This window comes from Ambystoma mexicanum, chromosome 2q, assembly GCF_040938575.1.
Source record: "Ambystoma mexicanum isolate Mex_15411 chromosome 2q, UKY_AmexF1_1, whole genome shotgun sequence".
Classification (NCBI taxonomy): Eukaryota; Metazoa; Chordata; class Amphibia; order Caudata; family Ambystomatidae; genus Ambystoma; species Ambystoma mexicanum.
In genome coordinates, this window is record NC_090924.1 from 1485819662 (window position 1) to 1485835272 (window position 15611).

A 15611-nucleotide genomic window follows, 5' to 3' on the forward strand; every position below is an offset into this window, starting at 1 on the left:
TAAGCCTTCATCAGGGGCAGCCCTAAGCCTTCATCAGGTGCAGCCCTAAGCCTTCATCGGGTGCAGCCCTAAGCCTTCATCCAGTGTACCCCTAAGCCTTCATCCGGTGCAGCCCTAAGCATTCATCAGGTGCACTCCTAAGCCTTGCACACCTAAGCATTCATCAGGTGCAGCCCTAAGCCTTCATCCAGTGTACCCCTACGCATTCATCAGGTGCACCCCTAAGCCTTCATCAGGTGCAGCCCTAAGCCTTCATCAGGTGCACAACCCATCCTTCACATGAGGCCATCAGCCTTATTGAAATGCACATCTCAGCTTTCATCAGATTCCCTGCTTAGCCTTCACCCAAACCACCACTCAGGCTTCATTGGATACCCCCCCCAGCCTTAATGAAAATGCCACCTCAGCCTCCATCAGATTATCCTGAGCCTTAATCAGATGCACTCAGCAGGCTTCCTTACCTTCACTCATCCTCTTTCCTCAGAATCACTCCTCAGCCTCCATCACATGCACTCTCCTGCCTCCATTACCTTCACTCATCTTCTTTCCTCAGAATCACTCCTCAGCCTCCATCACATGCACTCTCCTGCCTCCATTACCTTCACTCACCATCCTTCCTCAGAATCACTCCTCAGGCTCCATAAGATGCCCTCTTCAGCCTTCATTACCTTCACTCATCATCCTTCCTCAGAATCACTCCTCAGCCTCTATCAGATGCCCTCTTCATCCTTCATTACCTTCACTCAACATCCTTCCTCAGAATCACTCCTCAGCCTCCATCAGATGCACTCTTCATCCTTCATTTCCTTCATTCAACATCCTACCTCAGAATCACTCCTCAGCCTCCATCAGATGCCCTCTTCATCCTCCATTACCTTCACTGATCATCCTTCCTCAGAATCACTCCTCAGCCTCCATCAGATGCCCTCTTCAGCCTTCATTACCTACACTCACCCCCTTCCTCAGAATCACTCCTCAGCCTCCATCAGATGCCCTCTTCATCCCTCATTACATTCCCTCATCATCCTTCCTCAGAATCACTCCTCAGCCTCCATCAGATTCCCTCAGTGGCTTTCATTACCTTCACTCATCATCCTTCCTCAGAATCACTCCTCAGCCTCCATCAGATGCCCTCTTCATCCCTCATTACATTCCCTCATCATCCTTCCTCAGAATCACTCCTCAGCCTCCATCAGATGCCCTCTTCAGCCTTCATTACCTTCACTCATCATCCTTCCTCAGAATCACTCCTCAGCCTCCATCAGATGCCCTCTTCGTCCTCCATTACCTTCGCTCATCATCCTTCCTCAGAATCACTCCTCAGCCTCCATCAGATGCCCTCTTCAGCCTTCATTACCTTCACTCATCATCCTTCCTCAGAATCACTCCTCAGCCTCCATCAGATGCCCTCTTCGTCCTCCATTACCTTCGCTCATCATCCTTCCTCAGAATCACTCCTCAGCCTCCATCAGATGCCCTCTTCAGCCTTCATTACCTTCACTCATCCTTCCTCAGAATCACTCCTCAGCCTCCATCAGATGCCCTCTTCATCCTCTATTACCTTCGCTCATCATCCTTCCTCAGAATCACTCCTCAGCCTCCATCAGATGCCCTCTTCATCCTTCATTACCTTCGCTCATCATCCTTCCTCAGAATCACTCCTCAGCCTCCATCAGATGCCCTCTTCATCCTCCATTACCTTCGCTCATCATCCTTCCTCAGAATCACTCCTCAGCCTCCATCAGATGCCCTCTTCGTCCTCCATTACCTTCGCTCATCATCCTTCCTCAGAATCACTCCTCAGCCTCCATCAGATTCCCCATCTACTTTAGAGCATTCCCTCAGCCCTTGCCATTGTTAAGACATATCTGGGACTTCATCAGATTCCTCCATATCCATTCATCACGTGTTGCCCCATCTCGCACTCTTTCAGGGGAGATGCCCAACTCTAAACTATAGTCTTACTGTAATGCCTTTTGTGTTGCATGTCCTGCTAATGCCCTCAAGCTTCCTCCTTTCTTGTCACTTTCCTTGGTCCTATATTTTGTGCAACCCACTATTCAAGTAACATTTTCCAAATTAAGAATAATTAGACCATGCATTCACCTAGCCCGAACGAAGGATGAACATGTTCTGTAAATTGGCTGCTAACCTGCACAATTGTCCAAGTTGAAAAGTGGAAAGTGCATCACGGTTGGCGCGTTGGGCTCTTTGAAGATGTAACATCCAGATGGTGTCTTTTCGTCCTTCTCCTCCACAGTGATGTCTGGGAATGGAATGTTGTTATGCTTGCAGTATTCTGCAGACTTTTTGAGGGTCTGGAACATGAGAAGGAGATCAGAGTCAACCCTTCTAATGAACATAAAACAGATTCAACATAAAGAAGGAAATGCCGTTTTTGTCCAATTTCGCTTAATATTTAACCCCTTGAGACCAGGACTCGGATGACTGCAACGTAAACATACACATTTCAGGTGGAAGTTTTTTTTATAGACTTTTTAAACCCCCCCCTAAACTGTGCCGATGTTTGCTAAACACAGCCCGATGCTCCAACTACAAAGCAGTCAGACTATACTGGACCGAAGACCCACAAGAAGGGTAAAACCAGGTATACAGTTGTCTGCAGCTTTGAGAACTGTATGTCTTGGGTTGATAACGTTATTTATACAATAGCACTGCCCTCTAAGACAAAAGCAAAAGGCTTGCACTTGGGCTAAAGTGCAAACCCACAATGCCTTGCTGATGTGGCTCTGAACTGGGGGTGAACCGGAAGAAAGATATTGGGGCAACATGTAAAGGGGCCATGTACCCCCAATATGTTGCTTTTGGATGCACAAGGTGGCAACGGCCATTGGCCGTGGCCGATATTCATGTGTTTCGGGCCCACTAGCCAGGGCCTTTTGCCATGGCCAGTGAGCACAGCTTTCATGCTCACTGGACTGGGCCAATTTGCACCCCTTGACATGTTGACCCAATAGGTTACCCTACACATCACTGTGTAATCTAATTTTTTTAAACTCTTTTTTAAAATCTTTTTTCCCATAACCGTGGTTATATTAGTAATGAACTACAAATAACCCCTAATATTTAGAACCTATTCCTGTTTATTGTGCGTATGACACACTTTCATTCCAAAACCTGTTTTCTATAACCCCACAAATACACAAACGTTTGAGCTTTGAACTTGGTTTCCAGAGCCCCCACCCCCAACTCGTCAATTTCACATGATGTCCTCTTTCCTCTGCCATTTCATCTTTTATCCTCTTCCAAAAGGCATTTTTTCTACTTTTCTTTTTCGGATATTCAAAAACATTTTGAAAACATTCACAAATATCTCTTGCATCAAAAAGACAAATTGGCAGCTTTTTCATTTGTGAAAGGCAGAGGTCTCTGCTGCAAAGCACCATGGGAATAATAGCTATAATTTTGGCAGAAGGGGAGAGCTCAGAACAGTCATGAAAATCATGTCAATGCTTTGTGCCCAAGTTGTTTAGTACTTGGTCCAATTCCGTCCAGGGATCTTGGCTCTGCGCTGGAGCAACATTTTGACTTTTTCTATATGGGAAAATCAATGGGGAATAGGCCAAAAAAGCTTGTTTTTTAACTTTAATTTTCTTTTATTTTTTTAACGGCGCTTTTCCCAGATTTCCAGAGAGACATCAGAGTCATTTCTTCTAAGTCAGGACTTTGACGATCAGATTGTGGGAACAGAGGACTTGATATGATATAAGTCATTTATAACAAGCTTATACACATGTGGTTCTAGGCGCGAGAAGACACAGGAGGGAAGATGGAGCAAGGACAAAACTAACAATCTGACTAGGCCTTATGTCATTCAGATCGTGCTGGTGCAATAGCAAAGTGCAGGGGAGGACAGGACAGGGAGGGGAAGCGGCAGGGGAGGGAAGGGTGAAGTGCAGCCAGGGCAGAGCGTTTGGGGTAAGTGCAAGGAGGCAGGGGACTGTAGGCTCCAGCAACAGCCACTAAGTGCGCGGTAGGCCCGGAGGCAGTGCAGGAGCTACTGGTCCTGGAGGAGCCGGGTACCCAGCGAGACTCAGAGGATAGACAGGCAACCAGTCAGCGCAGCAGACAGTTAGGTCATCAGGGAAGAGAAAGAGAGAGAGAGAACGCAGAAGCAAAAAGGAAGGTCCTGATCTTCTTCAAGAACTTCAGTTGGTCCAGCTCAAGTTAGAGAGGGCTAGGAATGTCATTCCAGAGGAAGGCACCTACAAAGGAGAGCGATCTACCCCCCCACCCCCCACTCTCTGCCTGTAGAAGCGCAGACCCTCAGAGTTGGAGGTGGTTGAGCAAAGGGCTCGAGAAGGAAGGCATTTAGGAAGAGAGAGTTGGAAGTAGCTTGGGCACCGGCCCCAGAAAGCATTGTGGACGATGCAGAGGGTTTTGAACTTGATTTTTGTAGCCACTGGAGAGATTTTAGGGGTGGAAAGATAGTCCCTGGGCTTGAGTCCAAGGATAAGTATCACAGTCCTGTTCTGGATTAGTTGCAGAGGGTGGAAATTAGAGGAAGGCAGATTGAAAAAGAGGCTGTTGCAGTAGTCCAGCATAGAGAGAACCAGGGCTCTGGAGACAGTAAGCTTCTGGGGAAAAGTGAGAAAAGGGAAAATACCTCTGAGGAGATGCAGCTGGTAGTGGGCCTTCTTGGCAAGGTCCGTGATGTGAGGTTTCTGGCCTCACAGGAAGGCGAAGGAAGAGGGCCCAAGCACGGCGGCCAGAGAAAGGGAAAGCAGGATCAGGGGTCCCAATGAGAATAATCTCAGTCTTACTGGCATTAAGGCAGAGATATTGGAGTTGGACCACTCCTGAATCGCGGATAGACAGTCAGGAATGAGCGAGAGAGGTGAGGAGGCTCAGGGTAGCCTGAAGGAGAGCTGAGTGTCATCCGCGTAACACTAAAAGTTAGTGGAAAAGGTAGAGATAAGATGGGCCAAAGGGGCCAAGTAGACATTGAAGAGCCAGGTTGAGAGGTTAGAGTCCTGGTGAACACCATATGTGGTCAGATTGGGGGTGCAAAGAAAGGACCCAAGTTGGACCTGGGAGGGCTGGTCCAGGGGGAAGGAGGTCAACCAAGTCAGGACCTGATCCGTGATGCCCAGATTCTTACAAAGACAATTGATCAGGATGGCATGATTGACCATGTCAAAACCAGAAGAGAGATCAAGGAGGACGAGGACAGAAAGAAGGCTAGAATCAAGGTTAGAGAGCAGGTCTTCACAGATGTTCAGGGAACCGTTTCCGTGCTTCTGGCGCTCTGAAGCCAGACTGATGGTCATTGAGACAACCAAAGGATTCAATGTGAAGAGTAAACTGGGAGACAGCCAGCTTTCCAGGAGTTTGTCCAGGAAAGGAGTGAGCGATCAGGCGGTAGTTTGCCAGACAGGAAGGATCAGCAAAAGGCTTTTTATTTTACAAGGGAGTGATTGAGGGGACCGGGAAAAGTTCCAGTGGCAAAATAGTGATTTCAAAAATCAGCCAAGACTGGAGAGAGAGTGTCAGTGTGGTGCCTAATTGTTCTGGCGGAGCATTGGAGCACCTGCTTGGACGACGGCTTCAAAGCTTGGACTTGACTAGAAACATCATCAGGTGTGGTCCAGAGAGAAAGAGGGGAAAAGAGAGGGAGAGGCAGCCAGAGGGGGCCAAGAGACGGAGAGGGAGAGGAGAAGGAGGACAGGATGTCCAGAGTTTTAGTGGTGAAGTGAGAAGCCAGAGCCGTACAGGGGGCCTGGGAGGGAACAGGATAGGTGGAGAATGCAGATAGATTGTCCAGCTCCTTTCAGATTTAAGCGTTTGGCCTTGTTGTTAGAGCCCACAGAGATGCAGGCTTGGACAGGGCAGAGAGTCTGTACTGCCTTTGGAGCAGGTGGCAGGCCAGTTCATCAGAGGATGCACCCGATGCCCTCCACTTCCTCTCAGCGACTCTACACTTTCAGTTTAGGGTGGCGAGGTCGGAGTCGTACCAAAAGGTTCACTTGGAGGTAGGCTTCAGACGGATTTGCATGACGGGGTCAAGACATCCAGAGTGATGGAGATATAAAGAAGCAGGTTAGAGAGGGCTGTGCCGCAGGCGTAGGAGAAAGTAGAGGCAAAGGCCTCCACTGAGACACGCTTCATGGGCCGAATGTCCGAGAAGGTAGGTGGCAGTGCTGGGGTTGGCTTTGCCCCAGGGGCCAGAGAGCTTCAGGTGAGATGGGAGCAGAAAGTGGTCAGTCCACAAGAGAGGAGGGGTGAGGGTTCAAAAGGAGGATGTCTGAGGAGATGAGATCATCCAAGGTGTGCCCGGCTGAGTGTGTCGAACCAGAGGGTGGAATTGAAAGAGAGAGTGTCGCAGAGGTTACCAAAGAGCCGTAACGAGGGATTAGAAGCATCCAGGTGGATTTTGAAGTCTCTGAGGAGAAGTTGAGAGGCAGAGACAAGAAGAGAAGAGAAGGGGGCAGCCCACTCTGAGAGGAAGAGGATGACCTGGCCAGGTGGCCTGTAAATGGTGGCCACAGTAAGAGAGGCCAGGAGAGATAGAGAGCTTGCAGACCAGGCATTCAAAGGAGGAGTAGGCCTTCATAGGAATGACAGATGCAGGGCCCACTCCGGAAGGATTAGGGCTACTCCACCTCCGGTACGGTTAGTGCTGGGTTCAGAGAGGATCTTGTAGCCATCAGGGAAGAGAGTGTCAAAACATGTGACAGAGCTGTCTTGGTGGGAGTGAAGACATCCAGTTCAAGTTCTTGATGGAGGTGGCAGATGTCAGAGGAGCGTTTGACAGCAGAGCAAGAGTTGAGGGTAGTGACGTGAAGCAGTTGGCCAAATTTGAAGACTTCGGTGGAGGGGTACAGGCTTGAGGTATGCCCAGCAGAGGTGGTAGAGGGGCCCAAGAGTGGGCAGAGGAGGTGGACAGATGGAAAAGTATCCAGGGAGGAAGAGGAGGGTGCCAGAGAGGTGTCGGAAGAAGGAGGCGGTGGAGGAGCCAGAGAGATTCTGGCAGGAGGAAAAGGAAGTAAGTTGATAAGACGCAGGAGATGCTTATCAAAAAGGAGGAGATTGGAATGGGAGAGCATAGGGATGTGCAGAGAGAGAGTACGTTATGTCAGATGGTTAGGTGCAAGCACACACAAAAGCCGGGTAGTTCAGTAGGCAGCAGTATCCCCCTTTCCACACCTTTCTTACCTTTCGGAGGTTGGTGGTCAACGGCTGCGTCATGCGTTTGCACCCTGCACTGCTAGCCTTCCACCGACAAACACCTGCGTCACACAACACTGCAGCCTTGTCTGGCAAAGGGCTTTGCCACAAAGAGTCTGATCCTCGTTTTTTTTTAAAGGTTTGGATGTGTGGACATCAATGTGCAGCGTCTCATGCGCACCTGCCTTGCACAACACCATGGCCTTGTCCCATCAGGGCTTTGCCGCATAGGATCCAATCATCGGTTCCTAAATGTTTGGATGCATGGACGTAGCCGCAATGTACTACGTATCGATGACAGTGTCTCCTGCGGACTGTGTCGCACAACACCACATCCTTGTCCTGGGAGGGGTTCACCGCAGAGGGTCTGATCTTCGGTTATTAAAGATTTGGGTGTGTGGACATAGGCACAACGTATTGCGTATTACTTAGATATAATATCTTGGTGCAGATAAATGGCTCCCTTTGCTCCAAACTCCTGTATACCTTCTCAAAAGTGCCAGCTCTGCGTTCCGTTCGCAGATTATGGGGAAATACCATAATATTTATATTGAGCTGGTAGCTCATTTTCCATATCATTTACGTGGAAAGTTGGGACGGGAGGAAGCAGACACCATTTGATATTGTGTATTTTGAGCGTCTAAGGCACATCACAATGTTCTTGAGAAGCGTGGTGGACCAGTCCTATAAGAAAGTGATAGACTTTCCTTTGGGTACTGAATATCCTGTCTAACAAAAGAGAAGTCATCCAATGGAATATGTGCTAGAAATCTCAATTGTAATGTGAATTATTGGTCCTGGTTGTTAGAAGCTATCTGCGATGTTAGGGAGAATTCTCTGTTTAGGCTGAATTTCCTAACCTAGTGAGTCCCCCAGCAGCTTTGCTGGATTTCAGGAGTTTGTTTTTTCCATCCTGCCAAGAGTGAGACTCTTTTTCTCCCACTCTTGGACATGAATGTGTGTAATTCCTTTGAATGTCAATGTGTTCTATGAGCTATGGGGTCTTTTACTCCATAGGGTCTCATATGTTTTACTATGTGTGTTACACCGCACCCTCCGTGCCGTAACACTGGGGCGTCCTAGAGTATCCCCACCATAGACTCCATACCCTGGGACTGACTACTGTCTCCCAGGGCATGTAAAGTCACCATTGGCTTTACTAGACCTAAATTTACTAACAGAACTAGTACAAACCATCCTATTGTGGACGTACTAGTAGGGGTAATTCGATTACTCCTAGGTCTGTTATTCGAGGGGGCACTGTCCCGTCCCCCCTCGTCGAGTTTTGGCTGGTGGCAGTGGAAACTACTTGTTATGTTCGACCCCGAATATAACCCTATGGGATTCGTCCCATTGTTAGAGATTGATACTGTTTCTCGTTAATCTCTAACATACCTCCGGTCTACTTATCTTAAATAAGTCTATCGGATGGCATTTTCTGCCAGAACTCGGCTTTTTAAAATGGCGTCTGTGTTCGTCTCTGTGACTCCTAAACCAAAGGTTGAGCCCTTTGTTCCACTTTTGGCGGGCTTCTGTACAGAGACCCTCCAAAGTGGTGCCATTCTGTCTGGTTTACCACAGGGGTGTGGGAGGGGGTTTAGGCACCCTGGACCGAGTTGCCTTGCCAACTCCGGTCGCACTCTGGTGTGATTGGCCCAAGTGGTGAGCCTCCCCGCTCACCACTTAGCGTGTTTTGAGTGACAGCTAGGCTGAATGAATGGGGGTTTTCTGCATAAAAGCAGAGCTTTTGGGACTGGATCTTCAGAAGTCGCCACAGGACCTAAGAATCCGACGAGGGTAAAGCTGAGCCGACCTGCAACGACGACACCTCCGGTGGAGCCCTGCTGAACCGACTCACCACTTCCCGACGACAGAGGAGATCTCCCTGCCGGAGAGTCTCCTCCCCTGACTGGTGGGAACAACCAGTCCCCTTTGCTTTTTCTTCGCTCCAGGACGCAGTGGTGGAATTGCCCGTGCAGAGCACCTCGGCAACCGGATAGCCACTACCCCTGTACCACGACCAAAAGGTGGTGCCTTGTGATGGAGCACTCCGCGGCTGGTCTCTTCCCTGGTGGTGCACCGATCTTCAACTTTCCTTCGACGACGAGATCATCTCTTCTCGTAGCCAAGACCGGACGTGCATCCACCACCAGGAACAACTTCCCCCGCCGGAGCTGTCTCTCCACAATCAAGGTACTGTGTCCGCCTGGCTTCCCTTGTTGCCGGATAGAGTGAGGTGTCTTAATCCTCGCCTCTCCATAGGGTCGCCTCCAAGCTTTCTCTAGCGTGTTGTTCTGAACTGGTCCAATTGCTTCAAAGACTCGAGCGCATTTCCACTAAGATACTTTTGGGACATATCGCCTTGCCTCTCTCCGAGTGGGCCTGGCCTCTGAACTTTATGATCTACTGTGGTTCTTGCCTTCTTGCCTTGCATTTGTCCGTAACATATTGGAACCGTGTTGATTTTGTAACCTGCTTATTTTTCTCTCCCGTCCTAACAAATACTAAAGTGCCATCTAGATTGAAGCATACACCTCTGTCTGCAAATAAGTGATGCTGGTAAAACCTAGACTTGTCGAAATATTGTTAGGGGGATTGATCTTTTTCTTCGTAGAGTAATTGTAATTGAAGTGTTTGCCGTAATAGTGCCAGAGTGTTTTCTATAGATGTGTCGTTATAAATAAATACCTTTTATATCTTTACACTGAAGCCTTGTTGCGTGTTTGCTTGTCTTACGGTGTAGAATTGCCCTATGTTGTATACTCCACATACTGCCTAACTCTTCTTGAGGGAAGTCTGACTGCTCAGCCACAGCTACCAAGTGAATCTGTGTGGTACAGACTGCTACCAAGCGGGTTTACTGCCAAACACCTGTAGTCCTAAATCTTTGGCAGTGGTCCCAGAGGGAACTGCACAGGTTTCCGCCTAACATGCGAGAACCTCCTTCCGAAGGATCGACAAAGCGACCTTTAACTCTAGAAGTTACCATCTTGGCATTGTTGTGGCTCACATAATATCAATGATCTGGCCAATGTAGATCTGGGTATGTGGGGACATGATATTTATATTTTAGCTGTAGCTATTAGCATTACGTTAGCGACTGAAGCCTTCCTAATTGATTCAACATCTAAGGGCATGCTAGCTTGTGGAATGACATTGAAGGGAAGTGGGGAAGAGATTTTTTAAGTGAATCTATATTGGGACCCCAACGAATGTCTAATTGGTGAAGTCCTAGAAGTGATGAGGAAGTTGATTGAATCTTGATTCGATGCTGTACATGCCAACAGTATTATTGTGTGTGGGGATTCCAACTCGTGTTGTACATCAGGTCATATAGGCGATTTCGAGTGGTCAAGGTCAAGTACCTGATTTAAAACGAGTAGGAAAAAATGGGGCAGGCTTGGAGAGTTTTCTTTGTGATATGGAACCTGCTCCTCCCTAATGCTCATGATCCCTCTAAGACATCTTTGGGAAAGAGGCACGCAACGTTCCTGGATAGATCAGGTTTTTCTCTCTGCTTCTTTGATGTCCCATTGTTGCGGGTTGACTCTTTCATTAGAAGACAACGGCTGTGACAATCTATGTTCTTATGCAATGACTCCCCTTGTGTTCCTTGCGATCCCTGGTAGAGGTTAGCCCCAGGAAATTAGTTCAATGGAACTTCTCTAAGAAAGATAAGTTCACGAGGGCGGTTTCAGATTTATATCCTAGTATAGAGGGGGAAGGACCATGATAAATATTTCATTTCTGACGTATATTTATAAAAATCAGTAGGGACATTTTCTAGATTGGTCTCAGTAAAGCATACTGTAAGGAAGGCCTGGCATCAAAGCAAGACAGACAAGTGATCACAGGTCAAGGGGGTTTATTGAACTGTAAAATGGGTGAGATAAATGCCTAATCTAAACCTAAATCTAAGATGGTAGCAGGCTACGACCATCAAATAATAATAAGGCAGTCCTAGTGGCATCTTGTCAAATCAAAAGAGCCTATACTAAGAAACCTATTGCCAAACCTTACCGCTATGTTACAAAATAGGGTGAGATAATGTTCATAAGAAAATAAATAATTGTTCACAAAATGATAAGTCAGGATGTTTTAGCCAGGTCTCCCTTCCCCTTGTTTTCTAGCACAGCACAGGACAAGACAGGACTCCTGAGCACAGCACACTCCTGGGCTTCTCCAGAACGAGGTCACAGTTCCTTTTCCAGTATCAGGGCCTTCTGTGCTTAAGTCTCTTCTCGTGCAAAGTCTATTGCTTTAGAGGGCCTGACACACCAAAACAAATGTTCCTTCAGGTAATCTTTAGATGGGGTGAATACAGGTCACCCTTGGATACCCCTCAGCTGGGTTCCAATCCTTCTCTCAATCGTCAGCCTCTCTCAGTCGGGTTCAGACCAACCACTCATTGTGGACAGTGAGTACAGCACACTCCTGGTCTTCCCCAGAACGAGATCACAGTTTCTTTTCAAGTATCAGGGCCTTATGTGCTTAAGTCGCCTGACTTCCTGGTACCAATGGGAGATTACAAATCCGGCGGTCCGGGAAGTTAGGCGCTGGTAAAAAGTAAGTCCCCATTCCCATAAAGTCCCATAGGACTCTATCGGTGTGGGGACTCAGAAGCGCTGGCACCATTGTTAACTGTGCCGGTGCTTCCATGAAGGGTCTGAATACCATGGCCGCTGCGCCCAGCAGGGTCAGACCTGTTGGGCTCAGCGGCCACGACAGGCAAACACATAGTTTGCCGGTCCGGAAACAAGTGTGCCTGTGAGCTTACCGCAACCCTGGATTCCAGACCAGCAAACTTGTAATAGTGTCTTTATCCAGAAAAGGGGGTACCAGTCAGAGACCTTCAACTCTGATACCAAGTTTGTTCTCAAAATTCCTTTATCTACTTTATCTTCTTAAGGTTGAACTTTAGCTTAACACAAACCGGTCTTACTATCGGGTGCTTCCGACTCACCGGCTGTGTTGAACTTGCTCTGTTCTTTTCCTGCTGGAGTCGAGGATGGTGCCTCGATGGCCACCACTCTTCTCCACCCTGGCAATCAGTGCAGGAGTGGGGCATGTAAGGCTGATATCCATTGCACCACATGTCATCCGCGATTCCTGATATTGCATATCGTTTATTGGAGGCTTTGCAGATCAGGTTTTTGAAAAGGGCTGGGGCAACTCCCTCCTTGATGGCCTCTCAGATCTCGCCGCCTTTCTCCTCCGTTTGAACTGCTGTCCTGAAATGCTTGTGCGTTCAGCTTTGCTCGGAGTGTGCCTGTGTGCTCTGCTTTTAATCCAATGGATTAGGGAAAGGTAGTTGGTGTGTAGTTGTTGGTAACTGCCTGACTTTGCCTGACCCTTGTGTTGGGGCATGTCAGGTAAATGGCTTGGGTATGATTCTGTTGTCGGTCACGCTGTGCAAAAGTATTCATGTCAAAAAAGGGGGGATACACTTTCTAAGTATCCTACTGAGCAGGATGGGGAAAATGTGTCATAAAGAAGGGGATACCGCGTCTCACCCTTCGGTGTGTCCCACTTCCACTCCCGAGCACCCCTCATCCAGATGATCCTTCCGCACTGGTCCACCTCCAGGAACTGGATCCAATAGCGATGGCCATGTCTTGGCCACCTGGATGACAGATCCCCAGGGACTAGTAAGTGAGACACCTTCAGGTTTCTCACAGTACCCATAGTTTTGACTACATGGTTTCAAATGCAAAGAAATTGAAGAATGCCTGCATTTGCAGCCTAGGTGGCCAATTCTTAATTAGTGAGGAATATGCTTTTAAGAAGAGGAAGGTTTGTCAATCATATAACAATGAACTAAAAAGACAAATTTAAATTAATCTTGAAAGATATCCAACAAATGGTCCAATTATTGATACAGGTCAATACATCGTAATTTTGGAAATTAACAATTTGTGAGGATTTTAATTGTATTGCAGAAAGTACATGGGTGGAATACTATACTACAGCGTATGCTCTGTAGGTGAGGCTGTGGTGGACATTCACCATTCCTTGGGGAGGCATTGGAATTTAACCCTTTAGAGGTCAATGATATTCGGCAATTCATTATTAGTAGCAAGCAATCAAGGGCTCCCAGACCTGATATGCTAGCCCCTATTACTCTAAAAAAGATCCTAATTCCTGGGCTCTCATTTTCTACAATGTGTTCACAGAAATTTTACAAAGCAGGCATCTGCCTCCAACCTGGAAGTTATACTTCACTTCGATTTTCAGAAAAGAAGAGCAGTCAGTTCCAGCTAATTACAGACCGTTCGCTCTCCGAGACACTACTAGTAAAATATTTGCTGCAGTCTAATTAAGAGCGTTGGAATCTTGGTTAAAAAAAGTAACATCTAGAGTCCTTACCAGGTTGGTTTCCACAAGAGGGTGGGTACCTCCCTTAATGGTTTGTTAGCCCCCGAGTTAGAGATGCTGCATTGAAGGGTACTATTGGGACGGTATATCTAGCTTCAATGGACTTATCCTGTGCATTCTATAGGGTAAACAGGCACCGACTGGGGCAGACATTACTTTATTGGGGTGTGCAGGATTCCCTTGTTAAAGCCAAGGGAAGGTTTATTGACCCATCCTATTAACACTCTGATAGGACTTTGTCAGGGTTCCGTGTTATCCCCCACTCAATTTAACACGTATATTTACGACATCAGGTTTTTGTGGGGAATGTTGAATTTGTACCCAGTTACACTAGGTGCCTTGAAACTCCACTGGCTTGCATTTGCAGATGACATTATGCTTTTCGATCTAACTCTGATCGGCCAGCAGAGAATGCCGTCGGCTTTCCATAGGTATGCAGAGCCTGAGGAGATCCCAAATAATATCCTTACCTGTAAATGTCTGCCAAAGATTATGTCATGGACAGTGGGCTCTACGTGCCTAGAACGTGCTCAATGCATTAAAGGTGTGGGATTTGACATCATGAGCAATTGCTCACAAATGGGCATAAGGAACCGATTGAAACTTAAATTGTTGCCTCTTATAACACAATTAAACAAGATACGCCTGACCCTGTGTAGGTTCACATTGGTTCCTTTTGTAAATGTTATTTAGAAAAGATGGCACCGCCCTTGACTTATTGTATGGAAACCAACTTGGTTGATATGGGTCCTTAGCTCAATTCATTGCAGGTTAATATTTGATAAAGAGGTTTGGGTCTCTCCCGATCTATTCCAAACTGCATTATAAGACATGAGTTTAGATTAGTTTCCTTGGCAGCGGTAGTGACTTGCAATACACCCTCTATTCTGAAAGATCTTGGATCCACCGCCCGATGGGTGGAAAAAGGAACACAGACTTCCCTGCATAACTATTTTGAAGCTATGAAGACAGTTTTGTTAAGTTAAAAGGAAGCTATATGAACTGGATTGGTGTGAGATGATGGACCAATTAAGTAGTATTTACTTCACGTAGACTGCAGTCGCGCTTTAAGTGATAAAAGGCTGATCCCTAGATCATCTTATTCCCGCGTCTACGAGCTAGAGATGTGCCTCTCAGATTCACGCTTAATCAACTGGTCACTGTAGAGGACTGAGTGTCAGAGCTCCCCTGAAGCTTGGGTGGCGATGCAGAAGGTCCTGGAGAGGGTCATCATTCCTGGCTAGAAAGCATGTCCCGAAGAAAGAGACCATCCTCTCCGGTTGCCACCCCCACTACAGGGCAGCTACAGGAAGGGATGAAATCCAAAGCCAACTTCCAAGTAAAGAGGAGAGCCCCCAAAGGGGAAGAACCAGACTTAGAATTTGGTGTCTTGAACCAGGATGGAATAATTCTGGAGGTAGGCTGGACAAAACTAACGGCAGACTGAGTCCAGTAGAATGGAAACAGACGGCAGGGAGGTCAAGAGTAGCATAGGCAATGGGATAGGAAGGAAACTAGAGTACCGATATATAATTTGCAAATACCCAGTGGTGCACAGATCTGTGAATTGTTGTAGCCTATAGTTGTTTTAATGTTTTATTTGCATATTGTTTATTACAGACCTTGCACAAGTTCATGAATGCATTAATTACATTCCATTGCGAATATAAAAACACTCTAAAAATTAAAACAGTTTTCATTTCAATATATCATCAATGACATCTAAAACCCTGGACACATTTTCTGCACTAATAAAAACAATCCAGAATTTATCTGCCGTTACAGTCTTCATGCTAACAATACATTGTCCTACATAAAGAGTTCTTTTAGCTGTTGGGGCTGTGCAAAATAATAAAACATGCTACAAGTCATCTAGCATCCCCTTTTCCTCCAAAAAACCTACAATTTAATTCTTCTCCAGACACTACCTTCCAGGAAGCCAAAACATCTTTTTGGAAAGTATAAACTCATAGGAACCCTCATGAATGTGTTATGGTACCTAGTGTTTGGGGTTGTACACAAGTAAGGTGGTAGTGAATTATAAGCCC

General features: G+C 46.9%; 1 protein-coding gene across 3 annotated transcripts in view; it reads right to left on the bottom strand.

Annotated features, from left to right (window-relative positions):
• The window catches only part of LOC138570308 (cytosolic phospholipase A2 gamma-like), a 642279-nt gene that overhangs the window by 14460 nt on the left and 612208 nt on the right, over positions 1-15611 (bottom strand). For all 3 annotated transcript variants that reach the window (XM_069649085.1, XM_069649084.1, XM_069649086.1), the window contains one exon: positions 2153-2318. In XM_069649085.1, coding sequence (XP_069505186.1) covers positions 2153-2318 — 166 coding nt within the window. The remainder of the gene's footprint in view (positions 1-2152; positions 2319-15611) is intronic.